Here is a 16,871-nt window from a genome sequence, read left to right as displayed (position 1 = left end):
ACAGAAATACATCTCTTAAGCTTAAGTCTAAAAGTAAAGTAATGATATTAAGAATTGTGTCTTGTAGAAGCATAAAAGTGATATGACACACCATTTGGTTCTTGGCCTTAATTGAAAAAATGTCAACAACACCGGAACACCGTGAAAATATACAACCTGTTATTTTTTATGATAGATAAAAGTGATATTATGTTCTAAAAATACAGAAGAAGAAATGAAAAATCGTATCCTGCCACACTAAATTGAAATCGAACCAAATTAAATTGCAGGGTGTCGAGAGATTGCTGTTGAGCAATTGCCGTACAAAAATCGGCAAAAACTAATGAAAAGTTTTATTCCAGATCTCTCTATATAAAGTGTAGAAAAATAACTTTGTATATGTTTGAAGAAAAATGCATGGAGATGTTTGAAGTCACCTGCAATGCCGAATATGTCTATGCTGAGAATTTGATTTTCTCTGTGCAGGTGTCTGAAAGATGCGACTATGTGTATGTGAATGGAAAGGAGACAAAAGGGAGGGTGAAAATGATGTTGAACTTCACGTACAACTACCTGAACACCCAGATGGAGGTGAGTGTGTGGATGCCCCGCCTGCCCCTGCAGATCGACATGGCCGACCCTGAGCTCAACCAAATCAAGGGATGGAGGATCCCCATCTCCGGGGGCAGCCAGAGGTGAGGCTTATTTCTGGGCATCAGAACTCTGTTCTGAATGGTTTCTGAATTTCTCATCATTAGTTCCACATCTGGCTTTCTCCAAAAATAAATGTATAACTTACTGTATATGCATTCTTGACAAGCTGGAGACCAGGATGATTATTTTAGCCAGTCTTTATATTAGAAACAGATGTTGTGTTTTGCCTTTTTTAAACTCCTACTGCATGCCATGTTTAGTTAGTTATGTTTTTTTTTTTACAATTTCTAAACATTTCCAACAACAATGTACACAATTTAAAAGAGGTTATAACATTAAGTTACGTCAGTGAGCAAGCCAGTTGGCAGAAACAAAAATAAATCCAATCTGAGGGTTTGAATGATTGCTAAAAGTATACGGCATTGCATTGCATTTGAACTAAGAGCTGATAACAAGCCAGATGATCCCTCTACTCTTTAGTCCGGAGAATGTGGTATCCATGGTTTCCACAAAGAAAATGTAAATTTGTATTCGTCTGACCACAGAACAGTTTTTCACTTTGCCTCAGTTCATTTTGGCCCAGAGAGGATGGTGGCATTTCTGGATCACTTCTTCTTTTTTGCATGATAGAGATTTAACCAGCATTTGTGGGAAGACATGGCAAACTATGAATCATACAGCTTACAGTGTTTTATATTATTGAAATTGCATCTGTATTTGGACCTCAGATGTTAGACCAGATAGAAATGGAAAAGAAATATGTGCAGTTTTGACCTGATTTCACTTGAGAGAGGAACCAATGTGGGTCCAATATTCACCAATATCATAGACTATATCGCATTTATTGGTTACAGTTTTAATCGCTAAGTTTAGTATCTCATTGCTTTTTTTATTTGTGTAATAAATCTGACTGCAAAGAAAGCGTTGTGTCCCAAAGCAGCATCATGGTCCCAAAGCAGCTTTAAAGATTGAATAGATTACAATTATACTGTTTAACCTCACATTTTTGTCCCTTTAATTGTATTCATAATAAGCAAACCAGTGCCAAGGAAAAACTCCCTGAGATGTCTGAGGAAGAAACTTTGAGATCAACCAGACTCTATAGGGAACCTATCTTGAGTTTATCAACTGTTCACTAATTGACACTTAAGTGCAAAACTGTTCATGGCAATTGTAGCTCTAAGCCATTGTAGTAAATTGTTTATATTAATTACAGTTCAAATCGATCTTTATGGTTCTTGAGTTTAACCCTCGAAAGTAATCTCATGTATCTGTTCATGTGGCACCGACCTGAGTGGCAGCCAGTGGTTTCTAATTGAAGAGAACTCTATCCAGAAGTATGATTATATGATCTGCCTGATCTATAAAGAAGAAGGGGGCAGGATTACTGTATTTCATTATTCAGTCCATATTTACCATCCCTGCATTTTCTTTGGACCTGTGGTTGAAGTGATTTAGAGACTATTGAAAACTGCAAGACGGATTTCATGTAGAGCAAATATTTAGAAAACAATCCTGACTCCTCAGTCAGAGTGATGGTTTGGATCTCCTTTATTTTGCTTGAAACATTATGAAAAGAACCGGATCATAAAAATATCGACATTGAGAAGGACGGATGCAGTGTGGATCTTTAGAAATTAATTGTAATATAAAATATTAGAATCAGACACCATGATGCATAAATGCTTAACTATTTAGGAGATCGATAAAAGAAAATCGTTACTCAACATCACAGGAACACTGTTTATCGATTGGTATTGACTAAGAACAGTAGAGACTGGCCTCAGGTCAACATTTCCTGCTCTGAGAACCTTTATAAAAATGATCCTTAGGTCTTTGCAGGCTCTGTAAGCTGTTCTGGTGTGTTGGATTTGGCATGACAGAGGAGCAGGCAAGATACAGAGGCTGGTTTTTAATGATCTGGAGGTCACCTCCGACAGGTTAATACTGACACATGCCATGGTCATCTATAAGATGTTTTTAAATTACGCTTGTCTGGAATTATGTCGGTCCTGAAGTTGGACACATATGTGGCATCTAAATGAGTGAACTGACAGAAGGAGAGGTAAGAGGAGTGAAGGAAAGCGTCAAAACACAGACACAAACGTGGGAGAAGACCGTCTGTGTTAAAAATATGCTGGTCATGAGCTGTTCTGTGCGGAGGTTGCCGGTCAGCTTTAATGGAGGATGAGGACGTGGTTCAGTAGTCAACGAGCAGCAAATATATATATATATATATATATATATATATATATATATATATATATATATATATATATATATATATCACACTCCTCCATTAAGGGGCGCTCTGACATATGATGTGCAGCAAATGACAGCTGTTGTTGTTTCTATTAGCAGTCATGCCACAGTGGCTGTGTATGACTAAAATGCTTAAATTTCTAGGTGCATTAGCTGCACATTAAGCTATAGCTTTCCTAATCCAGATTTATCATTGTCCTCCCACTTCTCTAAAACCCTGTAGGTGGAATTCCCTTGGCAGGCAATATTTTTGGAGCTAATTTGCCAAAAACTGAAGGCAGTTACAAATTAAACTCACTGATATTTTGTCCAAATTTAAGAGCAGCAAAAAGTGTTTACAATCTCATAATTCCGATCACCATTGATTTTTTTGACAATGTGTTGTGGCTAACAGAAGTATTTTGTTCAGAATGCACAGATGCAAGTGCAGGTCTATAATAACTGTAGCAATCAAGTAACAATCTACAAACAGGGTCAAGATGTAGTCAAGGGTCAGGCAATCAACAACAAAAAAGTCCAGATCAGGCAAGCATGAGCTAGAAATGAGTTCAAAAACCAGACTGACAATCAATAATTAAAGACTTGATAATGACTGTGGAAACAGCACTGAGCATATCCTTAATGAAAAAAGCAATACTGGGGCCTAAATACATTATCATGACACGTGGAGACAACCAAAAACAAAAATTAAGACAAGACAAAAATGTTGTATTTTGTTTTGAACCAAAACCAAATACACATGGCAATGTAAACAAATACTTGACAACCTTTATGAATGAGCTATAGTGCTATAAGCTGCTATGCACACTCAGACTTTGCACGCAGCATTCAACATGAGAATAAAAATACACTTTATAGACAAAAGTTTGCAGGCACCTGTCCATAAAATCTTTTGTGCTTTTTGCACATTTCGTTCCACATTTAATCCATATTTGCTGTTATGATATACTTTAGTCATTCAGCTACAAGGTCCCCTGGTGGTCTAGTGGTTAGGATGCGGCGCTTTCACTGCTGCGGCCCGGGTTCGATCCCCGGTCAGGAAACAACCCCAGCCTCTCTTAGTGCTGGTCCTAAGCCCGGATAAGTGGGGAGGGTTGTGTTAGGAAGGGCATCCAGCGTAAAAACGTGGCAAATCAAACATGCGGATGATCCGCTATGGCGACCCCTAATGGGAGAAGCCGAAATTGTAGTCATTTAGCTACAAGGGTTTTTAGTAAAGTCAAGTACTGATGTTGAGTAAAGGGGCACTCAGTTAATCCCAAAGGTGTTCAATAGGGTTTGAGCTCTTCTAGTCTAACCCATGCAAACCCTATCTTCATGGAGCTTATTTTGTGTACAGGGGCATTGTCATGCTGCAACAGATTCAAAGGAAGGAAAAATATAATGCTACCACAGCCAAAGACATCCTATACTATGATATGCAACTTTGGGAAAGAACCACATATGGCTAAAAAAGTCAGCCAATTCTTTTGTCCATATAATCTATGGCACAGCAGATTTCCAAAAGTTTACTTGTGCTTGCTTTTTAATTATAGGTTGTTTTTTGTTGTTGTTGATAAATATATTTTAATTATCGACTTATTCCGTCTATTGTACAGTCGCAAAATTTTGAACTCTATTATGTTCTGAATCCTACAACAAAAAAACAGTAGAAAAAAATACAGGTAATCAAACTAAGATTACATTTTAATCGAAGCTGGAAAATAAACAAACAAGCAAATATGCCCAAATGCATGAATATGAATATTTTCAGCATTGCTTTCTCTCTCTCTCTCTCTCTCTCTCTCTCTCTCTCTCTCTCTCTCAGTGCTTGGAGTCGATACTTCAAATAATGTCCTCCATTAGTTTGATAGACTTTAAAAATGGTTCAGCAGTACAGTTACGGTTATGGTTTTATTTTATTAATCCATAAATCGTGCAATTCAATAAATTTTTATATCTACAAAAAGGCTGTTAAATAAATTGCATGTTAAGTAATTGATCACTGCTACATAACATTTGCATGGTACATGCAATACATCTGCAATAAATTAAATAGTAGGAATTATGTTATGTAGGAATTAGTTCTCATGACATCTAATTATAAATAAAAATAAATACATAAATGACTGCTTGAATATACTTTTTTAATATTAACATTTTACCAAAATAAGAGGGGAGTTGAATAATCATATTATTTTTATTTTAAATTGGATGTTTTTTATCTGTTTGTTTCACATATATAAAAAGTTTAAGACTTTAACTGATTTTAAAACTTTTCACGATCATCCCTAAGTGAACAATTGGCTTATTTTGGTAGCTTCCATAGACTAATGTATGTTTCATGTGATTTATTTGATAAAATTCTCCAGCTGGCTAAACTCTAAATGAGCCAATTTGTTTTCTACTAGGATGTATGCTGTTTTAAATAGAGTTCTAATCTCCTCCTCGCCCTTTAACCAAACAATTTCCCAAGCATTAATCACAGCATGCTGTGACATTTCTGTCTAATTCTTTAAAACTGCTGCTGTGTTTGAAGCCCCTTCTAAATGCTGCAATAAGGCTGGCAAGTTGTAAAATGTAAATTGTATCCTACTGTACATTTTGCAAGCTGAGCAACTTTTTTCACTTTTGTTCTTTTCTTTATGCCACTGATGTATTTTTAAACCAACAAGCCTGACACTCTACAGCATAAAAAACTAATTTTGGTTTGGTTTTTCAGTATCATGCCTCTTTATATCGAGAATATACTTTCAGCCAATAGTTAATTTTTGTCTGTCTTTTGTAATTAAAGTTATTACAAGAGAACAACTGTTATTTTATTAGTCTTGTGAAATGCAAATTGTACAAAGTATTTTTTTTATTTTTGGCTGAGATACCACATTAGCAAAATAGCAAATTAGCAGATACCACAACGCATTTTCAGAGGTCTTTTTGAGTCCACACCTTGAACTGCCAGAGCTGATTTAACAGTATGAGGAGACATAAACTATATTAGGCACGTATTTTAATGTTATGGCTAATCAGAGTATTGTTTTTTTGTTTTTTTTTTTTTGTTTTGTTTTGTTTTTGTATCTGTTATTTTTTAGATATCTAGATATTGCTATATCGTATCTTTTCTGTGAGAATTTACCTCATTACAAATCCTGCAGTAATTATTCAAATTGGTCAAATTTTTGGGCAAATATTAGGCCTACACTTTGGTGTGTCAGAAATCTTCCCTGATCTACAAGGCCTAATCCGTTTTTAATTCCATTCAAGTATGTTGTTATTATAATTCCATTGGCTGAAATAAAGAATTTGAAATTATTTCTAAAAACTTGTGTCCTGTGTTCAGATCTGCAGATGATGATGAAGATGAAGGGAGCAAGCGGGATCGAGGTTGTGGCCCACAGTACCAGAGTACCACTGTGCGTGTCCTTACACACTTTGAGGCAGAGCCAGGAGAATTGCGGGGACAACCAGACTTTCTACTGGGCAGTGATTGGCAGGTGGATGTGACAGAGTTGGTGAAGGATTTCTTAAAAGTGGAGGACTCAAAAGTGGCCAAAATAACAGATGGTGCAACACTGACAGGGCTGAACACTGGAGCCACTAAAGTCCAGGTGAGACACCACAAACTTCATGTTTGTAGAATATTTAAGATCTAAGGTGCCTCTATGGGATTCAATTCCAGACCCAACTCTATTAAACCTCATTTTCTATACTTATTCTCTAAAAGACTTAATATAGTGATGATAAAGAAAATAAATGAATGCATATCATTTTATTTTTAAATTATGTATAATATATTACATTCACTCTACTATAGTGCGCTACAACATTGTTGTCATACTGCACATCTTGTATTGATTACATTGATTGAATAGATAGCTACTGACTGAGATTATAACTTTCTGGTTTGTGCAAATAGATATTTTAAACATATACCTGCATAAAAAGGAGTTTATTTTGATTACAGTTCAGAAACACAGTGGCTAAAAACATAAAATCTGAAAAAAAAAAAAAATTGGATGATAATAATTTGCCTCTTTGTGATTATATTTAAATATACAATTAACACAGTTTTTACCTTCAGCAATTATGCACTTTATTCACAACACCCACACCATGACATACAGTATCTCATAAATGTTGGCAATCATTTTAGTAAATCTTCTCAAAGGACAATACTATAGAAATAAAACATGGATATATTTTAGAGTAGTCAAAGTGCAGCTTGTATAGTAGTATAGATTTACTGTCCTCTGAAAATAACTTAACATACAGTACAGTCATTATTGTCAAAATAACTGGCAACAAAGTGAGTACACCCTAGGTAATAACAGCTGTATGTCCTTTAACCATGCAAATCCACATATTCTATTCATCATGTTCATGTTTTTGTCTGCTTGACATAACCATACAAATGTGTGTATCTTGTATTAGAGCAGTTACAGTTTAGGGCTTTGAGTACAATTCTCTCATACTGACCACTGGATGTTCAACACTGCACCTCATGGCAAAGAACTCTCTGAGGACTTGAGAATTAGAATTGTTGCTTTCTACAAAGTTGGCCTAGGCTATAATAAAATTGGTAACACCCTGAAACTGAGTTACTGTACAGTGGACAGGGTCATACAGAGGTTTTCCAAGACAAGTTCCACGCAGATATATATGCCATGTGAGAGGTTCCACTCATAAGAGGCCCTGCAAGGGTTGATCAAAGAAGATTTTCATCTAGTCCTTTATTGTGGGATGTCCTAGCCTCACTCTAGCACCCCATTTTCTCCACTTGTTGAGATAGTCTTCACAGTATATCTTGGTAGTGTACATCTGAAGTTGTGTATAGTCATCTCTTGACTTATACTGTATCACTTGACAATGAAGTTAAGTGGATGCTTGGTAAGGTTTTGTGGACCAGTCGAATAAAAGTTCATTAAAACGATTTTAGAAGAGGGCTTCATTTGGGGGTCAGAATCACCTAATTGATGATTGTGTATGATAATGAATTTTGAACACGAGTTTGAGCACAGTCACATGCTCCATTATTAAAAGGGTTAAAGTATTTTTCATTTATCTTTTTTCACCTAAAACATATCCCCTTCTATTTTATTAGAATTATTTTGGTTCCTATTTCATGTTGAATTTTTAATATGACAAAAAACTGAGACTTTAACAAGAAACTTTTAATATATTATATATTACTGTAAAAGTATGTTATGGTAAAAGTAAAAATGTGAAAGTATGTATTTTAATTTTGTTGGTATCCCTCTTTAAATAGAAGAACCCCCAATTTAATTTGAAATACCTTGGAATTGACAAAAGTAATTGGTGTGCACCATTGCATATTTAAAAAAATCAGACTTGAATTTAACAGAATATTTTAAATGTTAAAACAATTGAAAATGGCATGGTCTAAATGAAAAACTCTTACCCGAATATTTTGTTGCACAGCCTTTAGAGCAAAATGCTGCAAACAAGCAATTTCTGTAGCTCTCAATGAGAATTCTGCACCTGTCTACACTCTTCATGTTTCAACTCTTTCCATAGATGTTTGATAGGATTGAGATAAGAGCTTACAGAAGGCCACTTCAGAATAGTGTTTTTTAACCATTCTTGAGTGCTTTTAGCTGTATATCTTGGGTCTCTTTGCTGTTGGATCCATGAGCTGCAGTTGTGTCTGACACTGGGTTACATAGCTTAATAGTCTTACGATTTCATTGTGCCTTGCACAGATTTAAGACTCTTTAAAAGCTTCATTTTTGTGTACAGCTGACGAGCCTCACCAGAAAGCTATACTTTTGCTTTATCTGTAAAAGGGGGATTTTTCCAGTGGCTTGACAATATGCATTTTAGCAACTACCATTTTTTTGTCTGGTTTTTTTTTATGTTTTGTGTTTTCCTTTTCCAAATCAGCCTTCTTCCTTGAAGCCTAATGTTGGACAGCAATTATTTTTGTCTGTTTCAAGTTATTTCAGAGAAATTGGGTTCTTTTTGTGGAGGGGTACCAACAAATTTGTCTACGTTTGTCTGATTGTGAACAGCAGATAAAGTGATTAAATTTTGGAAAGATTTCAGATAGTACCAAAATGGATTAGACTTGGCTGTGAAGGCACCACTATTCAACTTGTGCATTTTAATTTGATGACAAACTTTTTCAATTTATTCATTTTAGTCTTTGGGGATCGATGCTGGAATGGGATTTCAAAAAAAGCACAAAAAGGGTGTGTTGATTAGGTTTCCACAAACTTTTGACCATATGGTGATTAACAAAAAACCCATTGCAAACATATTTTGACTGTGTATTCAAGTTTTTTGTTTTGATTTATTTTAGATAGAAAACAGCTTGGGCCTTTAAATGAGTGATGATGTTAATTTACAAAATACAGTTTGTTCTGAAATAAAAATAATTATTATTATTCCCCAATATGGGGAATGCATTAATTACACACTTACCAAAATAAAAGTGTACCTATATTTTAAAAAATATTTTTCATATCCTGTGTATTTCAATACCAAATTTTTAAATTAATTACACTTTCCCTTCAATCTCTGTCTTTCTGGGAGGGCAAGCAGCAAAAACACAACTCTCCTCTAGTATCACTAGAGAGCATTTTGTCTCCACTGTGTTCAGATAAATATGGCTGCCTTTTTCCTGCCAAAACACACTACATTTGTCATTTTCTTGGCACAGCAACTGCAGAATGCACTGTGGTGTGCAGACGGCAGACGAATGAGTTGCAGTTATCCTAGCACTTACTCTCGTTCAAAATGAAAGGATGTCAGTGACATCTCAACAGCACTTAGCTGTCTGTCTGTCCGTGTAAAGACAACTGGAGAATCACTCTAAAATGTGACAGGTGTGTGTGTGTGTGTGTGTGTGTGTGTGTGTGTGTGTGTGTGTGTGTGTGTGTACTGTCAAACTAGAGCAATAAGGTGGAGCACTTGCACAACGTCAGGAATTTTTTTAGCATCTGAGACAGGTGTATGATTAACAAATGATACCGAGCAGGTGCTTATGATCATCAAGTTGAAGGACAGTAATTAACTGAAACAGAAACAGCTAACAGGCATTGGATTTCTCTTCATTTATTTACTTTCCACTTTGATAATTAAAAAAACATCTTCTATTTTTAAATTCTTAATTTACAGCAATTTTATCTGCCTAAAACTTTTTCACAGTACTGTCTACTTCTTGTCTCGCTCATTTTTTAGACTTTCTCTAAATTATACATGTACTGGAGCCTAAATGGAATATTGACAGTACTGTTAGTTCACTCTGATGCTTTATTTGATAGCAAAATTGCTTCTCCTCCTCCCTCACACTCTGCCTTGCTTGGTCTGAGGCTCCATCTTTAAACTGAAATGGGTGAAAATTAAAATCAGATAAAAAAGACCCAGATGGAGGAACTGCATCTGGAGGGCTGTGAACGTAAATCACAAGCATTATTGATGGTTCCTAATAGATGAGTCCTCGAGCTGAGCACTTAGCCTCTGATCCGCACCTCTGACCAGCCGCACTATTAACCTTCACCAGTGTCCACTGCTGCCTTCACTTCATTACAGACAATGACTAATTACACTAAACAATGCAGAGGGAATTGCAATGAGTGCTGAGGAAATTGTGCATAAAATGGCTTTCTTTTGTAGGTAACACATTTTTACCTTCAAGTTTTAGGGTTATGTGATGCATTCATCTATTGTTTAAACGATAAGAACAGTACAGAAATCACTCAGTCGGTTAATTTCCCTACCTACATATATCCCAACATTCCAGTTACAATTGAAGGTTATTCAATAATTTTGTATTAATTGTATAGCAATCAACAGAATTATGCCTAAAATAATATAAAATGTAAGTTATATAATGTTAATATAATGTTTTCCCCCAGTGTATCTGTACAGTTTATCCAAACTCATCATTTTAATTCATTTAATTCATTTTTTCAAGGGACTACTGTGTGAGTTTAAAAATTGTTTATTAATGTTTATACCTTTCCCTACTTTTTTATGTATTGAATAATGTATTACTTGTTTTTGTTTCTAAATTAATTCCTTAGTACATTTTTTATGGAACTTCAACAGAAGCAACAGTTCTTATGAAGCTTAATTAATGATGCTTTTCATTATTGATTTATAATTGTATTATTATTATGTTTAAAAAAAATGGCACACCTTACAATCCGAAATTCTATCTGTCTGTCTGTCTGTCTGTCTTTCTATAAGGGATTCATTCATGGATGATTTATAACATTTGTGCATGTTATCTATATTTTTCTTTTTTTTACATGGAAACATCATGTTAAGGTTTATGGCAGCACACTTGTTCAGTCAGCTCTGTCTGAATGACTGAATACATTCAGTGGACAGTATGCAGTATGGTAAAGAAGTTGGACGACATGTACTGTATTTATTTTTTTATTTACAGTCATGCTGCTGGAGTGTAGTCTAGATTTGGTGAGTAGTGAAGCTGAAGCTTGCAGAAGCTGAGTGTTGGAAAAAGTGGGAGGCGGTGTATGAGCTGTGCTTGTCTCTGACAGAGACGAGGGACACTCATTATGACAGTGGAACATGTGAAAGTATGGAGGCAGCTGGTGTTGCCTTAACTGATGAGGATGGAAAGGCTGCACATCGCTTTGCATATCACAGCTGTTTCTGTGCTTCAAAATAAGGTGTTGGTTTGAGGTGCCCTTCGTGCCGAAGGAACTGTCATTTCCTTACAGAACTCCAAGCTGCAGTTATTTTTATCACAGTGTTCCTGTGCCATGTCTTAGGTAAAAATTTAAAGCCAGATTTCAGACTGTATTCGCTATACATATGGAGGTAATTAATGTAATTATGACAGGGTTGTCTCTGGAAATCCAATCTGAATCCATCATGTAAGTGTATATATAAACATTTTTAACTGCACATTCAGGCAGCATTTGAGATGCTGATGAAGTTTTTTCGCTGCTTTAAATGATCAGAAGAAATAACCGTAGATAATATGCATGCCATCTAAATGAATTTGTTAGTTAGGATGCCGTTATATCCTGGTGGAAAAGTGGATTTGTGTTTCAGTGTAAGCACTCTATAGCAGCATGTACAGAAAGATCTCAATGTTTTCTGTCATATCCCATCAAATCCACCTGAAAACCAAATACTGGCCAATTTAAGGAATCAATTATATTAAATATAGACAACATTTTAAAGGATGTCTCAAAGAGCTTTTTGGGGTTTTGAATGAATTATTGAGCTCCCAGCATAAGTACATCCCACACAGACATGCTTGTGCACAACTTGCATAAACACTATCACTACAACAAAAGCTTACTGTATTAAAGAGCTTAAAACTATCAGTTTACATTCTAATCAGGTCTGCATAGTAAGCATTGTTAATATAAATTTTATATCATAAAAACACATTTAATGACTACTTATTCCAAGTGAATCATTTACAGTTATTACAGATGTCCTCTGACAGCTTTACTTAAGAGACGTATGTCCAGGAATATTATCTCTGAGTAGTATTTAAAAGAAACACCTGGGCCTATGTGGTTTAGACTGTCTTCTTTCTCACTTACTCCAGGTGATGTCCCCACTGTCCGATTTGGTTCTGGCAGAGAGGACAGTACGAATTCTGGATGATAAAGTGAGCATTACGGATCTGGGTGTGCAGCTGGTGTCAGGCCTCTCACTGTCCCTGCAGCTCAGTCTAGGCAGCAGCAGGGCCTTTGCAGCCACAGCCACCACCCAGGACACCATGCACAACCTCAAACAGGTACACCTCATTTGTTCAGTAAACAAACTCTGTGAATTTTTAATCTGTTGAAATACACAGATAACTACCCTGCTTTGAATCATGTTTGTATCCTTTTATCACTCCAAAGAAATTGGCTTGCTGCGTTCTTTTGGCCATCATTATTCTAATCACAAACACAACAGGTACAAGTCATTGTACAGCTGACACACTGATGAGCAGCTGTGGTTTTGTTATCACCACAGCCGTGGAACTGCAATTTATACCTCCTGCTCGTTAACGCTAGTCCTGATTACCCTGACTCGGCCAGTCCTTTCTATCAGCAGGAGTCTTCTTTCCCCTCCAGTTTGATAGATATTAAACGAGCCAGGAGACTTGATTTACTGCTGATCAGAGTGTTATGCAGCCAAAACGCTTGACATTTCCAAGGAATGGGTTGAAGAATTGCCATCTGCTAAATTGTCTGTGAATTTTTAAGATGCAGTTTGGATTATTTGTCTTTCTATATTTGTAATCGTTAAGAGAAGAAATTTAATTTGCTATATTTGCAAATAGATTTTCCTGGCATTTCTGATTAAGTCAAGAACCTTATGTCTTCTTTTCTGAGTGGGAAATGAACTCCTCTCTCAGCTTTGACAGCCTGAGTAGACTTTTTACAATTCAGTTTTAACAGTTCTAACAGAGGTCTTTTTTAATGGAAAAGCCTGTTGAGATTTTGCTTCTAGATTTAATCTGCCTCACAAATGAATTAGTAAAACTTTACTCACTTACATAACATTTTAATATTGTCTGTATTTGCAGGAGTCCCTTGTCAGCGCTTGGCTGCACTTCAGTGATGGCTCTGTGACCCCTCTTGACCTTTATGACCCTGCACACTACACGCTGACAGCCATATCCTTGGATGAGCGGGTAGTTTCTGTTCAGAAGGTTGCATGGTGGAGGTCGCCAGTGGTGGTGGTGAGAGGAGAGGGTCAAGGTACGCTGCTGCGTGTTGAGATGTCTGGAGCTGATTTATGCCAGAAAAGCAAACGCCGTAATGTTCTGGCTACAGTTAGTGCCAATGTTCGCATCAAGTTTAGTCGTAATGACGACAGTGACAACAGAAGGCACAGACCTAATTCCCTTACAATGGAGATGCCATTTCAGATGCAGGGATGGTCAACAAAGGAACCACAACTATTAAAACAAGTGCTACACTTGGAGATAAGCGGCCAGAAATCCCAGCAGACTTCTCAAATTTTCCAGCACAAGCTGAACTTCCTCATGGACGCTCCACAGAGGAGGAGTTGCTACAAGCTCGGCGTGGCCTGACAGACCTTGAGATTGGCATGTATGCCCTACTGGGAGTCTTTTGCCTGGCCATCTTAGTGTTTCTCATCAATTGCGTCTCATACGCCCTACAGTATCAACATAAGCAGCTCCCCCTGGAGGGCCAGGAGAGCATGGCACATGCTCATGATTGGGTGTGGCTGGGGCATGAAGGTGAGCTAATGGAGAACCATGCCGGCTTGTGCTTACAGCAGGATGACGTCAGCGCTAACATAGACTCCAACCTGGGTTTAGAGGAGGCCAGTCAGCTCCTTAATGGACTCCTTTCCCAGAAAAGTGTACCAGGTCAGGGAGGACGGGAGCACAAGAGCGAGACAGGAAACTCCCCTACCACCAAGAGGAAACGTGTCAAATTTACCACCTTCACCCACTCCAAGCCGAGCAATGACTGCTTGGGTAACAGCCCGCTAGGTGTAGGGAAATCCAATGATATCCATTGGGTTTGTCCGGACATTGAGCTTGGGGACTCCATAGAGCTCCGGAACTACATGGAGAGGCTAAATGAGAATGCCATGAAGAATGTGGCATAGCACTTCATGATTCTAGCACTTGGTTATGTGTTTTGAAGCAGAGTGTAGCTTCACCCATATGCCTTCAGGGTAAAGGAATGGGGTGCCGACCGGCTCACATCTCACCATGAATAGAGAGGCCATTTATCAGGTCTTGTTTCCATGGCAACCATCATAAGGTGTTCATCATTAGGATCGAAGGCCAACAGGAACTGTGAAACTATATATGTATACATACATATATACATAAATTCATATGTAAAAACCCACTATGAGAAATGCATTTTTCCCTGTATCAAAGAATTTTGTTTTCTGTATTTCTTTGTTTTTAATTTTTCCATATTCTATAAATATTTGAAACAATTCATGTATACACATATCAAAGAATGACTCTTTAATGTATCCATAAATTGACACACTTGTATATAAGTGGACATTTGCCGGTTGGAGGAGGTAAGAACTTTTTTAAGTAAGGTTTTACATATTTTTATACACATCCCTGTTCCTGTACATGTTGTTGCCTGTTGACGTTTTGTCCAAAGACTCTCATACTTTGGTTTGAAGCTGCTGTGAGTAACTTTTTTTTTTAAAGATAGTTGTCAAAAATAGATGCTCTAAGAAAAAAAAAACCCTGTGCAGTCCTTCAGAAAGCTTCTCTGAGGAGGCGGTCTTCACTGCTTTTTTGCACATGTATATGTGGCCAATATGAAATTCAGTGATCAAGAAAGAATCAAGCTCTAGGAAATGCTAGTTCGATGGAGTAAGAGAATTGTAAGAGAAATATGATTGCAGTGGACTCGATTTATTAGAAGCAATGGTACATCCATTTTCTAAGTTCCTCTATCACTATTGACTTACACTTCAAACAGAAACTTTAAACAGCACAGGCATTTCATTCTGTGCTGATAAAATAGGTATGGCAAAAGTATTGACATCAATTATACAAAATTTCATCTTTAGAAGACTAAGTTATGATGTGGCGCTAGCTAGATCCATGTCTTTTTGTGTAACTTTTACTTAATTCAAAATTTATTTCTATTTGGCACTTTATTCTAATACAAAGCTAGCTTGGCTGTTTATGTTTAGACACTCCAGTGTAAATCTAGCAATATTTAATCCTTTATCTTATTAAGCTCTCAGAAAGATTTGTGTTTTAATGAAATTTTAGGATTTCAGGGCAAATCAGCACACACATTACACTGGTGTTTTCTTTGAATTTTAGCTCCAACCTCAAAGTGTAGCTGTTGCAAAACCTCTGGTGTGGAATAAATGCAGTTGTGTCCTTTTTGTTCTTATTTTTGTACCATTGCACAGTGCATGTCATTAGAAGGTAGGATTATGGAAAAGGACATTGGACTTCATTAGCAAGACTTCAGCAGCATCGCTTACTGTGGCTTTAATATGTCTAATTTGGGACCTTTGTCACCAACTGTGTGAATATGTACATAATCCAGGGGACTGTTGAGAAACTGTCACACTGACAGCATGCCTCTTGTGGGACTGCTGGCAATCTGTAACATCAAGTTATACAGATTTACCAGGCGGCAATCTCTCAAACAGTAACTGTGGTCAGTTGTGTTTCTTTTCTAATCTTTTTTCCCTCTACACTAAAAAAAAAAAAAAAAAAAAAAAAAAAAAAAAAGGAGCAAAAAGTACATTACAGGTCTCTAAATACACAAGAAATCTCAAACAAATCCATAATTAATGCTGTTCTAATTACCTGCAGGTAATTGGGTCTTAAAGAGTGGTTTAGAATGTAATCCTCAGGTAATGCTGGACATGAGAAGTGCAAACACAAACGCAGAAATCACTGAAATGCTTATAAATAATTTAACATTCAAAACATTTGTCTGGAATTGATTCTGAGTGACACTGTGTTTGGGCTGAGTTAATTTTTTGCTCTTGTCTCTTTAATGAACGTGCAGATTAAACTTCATTCTGTCACACAAAACTGTTTCCTGCTTAAATTCATTCTTGATGAACAAGATGCCGATGTGTGTTTTCCTTATCGGTGTGATTAGAATCTGAATCAATCTAACTGCAGGAAGTGTACCCAGCATGCAGTGTGTTTTGGGTTGCATCATTGTTTTTATAGATCTAAGATGTAGGACTAGAAATGTATTTAAAAGACAGAGTTTTAGTGCCCCAGAAATGCCATGAGTACTAAAGAGTTGGACTGTTGACCAAAAAAAGGTAAGAAATACTGGATACCATACACATTTTTTCCTAGTTATTAATGTCATTCTCTGATAATTTAGTTAATACTACTTTTTGGGTTGATGAAATATGTGCACCATGAAAACAAACTGTAATCTGAGTCAAAGCATAACCCAAAATTAAAATGACAATCAAGCAATTTAATTAATGCATTAATCAAAACATTTTCAGCTCCAATATAGTTACCTGACCTTTTCCATTACCAGTCTATTAATTTCAGA

General features: G+C 36.6%; 1 protein-coding gene across 1 annotated transcript in view; it reads left to right on the top strand.

Moving 5' to 3' along the window:
- si:dkey-112m2.1 (transmembrane protein 132D) overlaps positions 1-16,370 on the top strand; it is a 155,762-nt gene extending 139,392 nt beyond the window's left edge. The window contains 5 exon segments of the mRNA XM_046868278.1: positions 466-674; positions 6,212-6,479; positions 12,425-12,616; positions 13,397-13,712; positions 13,715-16,370. Coding sequence (XP_046724234.1) covers positions 466-674; positions 6,212-6,479; positions 12,425-12,616; positions 13,397-13,712; positions 13,715-14,454 — 1,725 coding nt within the window. The 3' untranslated portion in view covers positions 14,455-16,370.
- Positions 16,371-16,871: the final 501 nt, after the last annotated feature.

Source organism: Silurus meridionalis, chromosome 15 (genome assembly GCF_014805685.1).
Source record: "Silurus meridionalis isolate SWU-2019-XX chromosome 15, ASM1480568v1, whole genome shotgun sequence".
In the NCBI taxonomy this organism is placed as follows: Eukaryota; Metazoa; Chordata; class Actinopteri; order Siluriformes; family Siluridae; genus Silurus; species Silurus meridionalis.
This window is presented reverse-complemented; position numbering and strand designations above follow the sequence as displayed.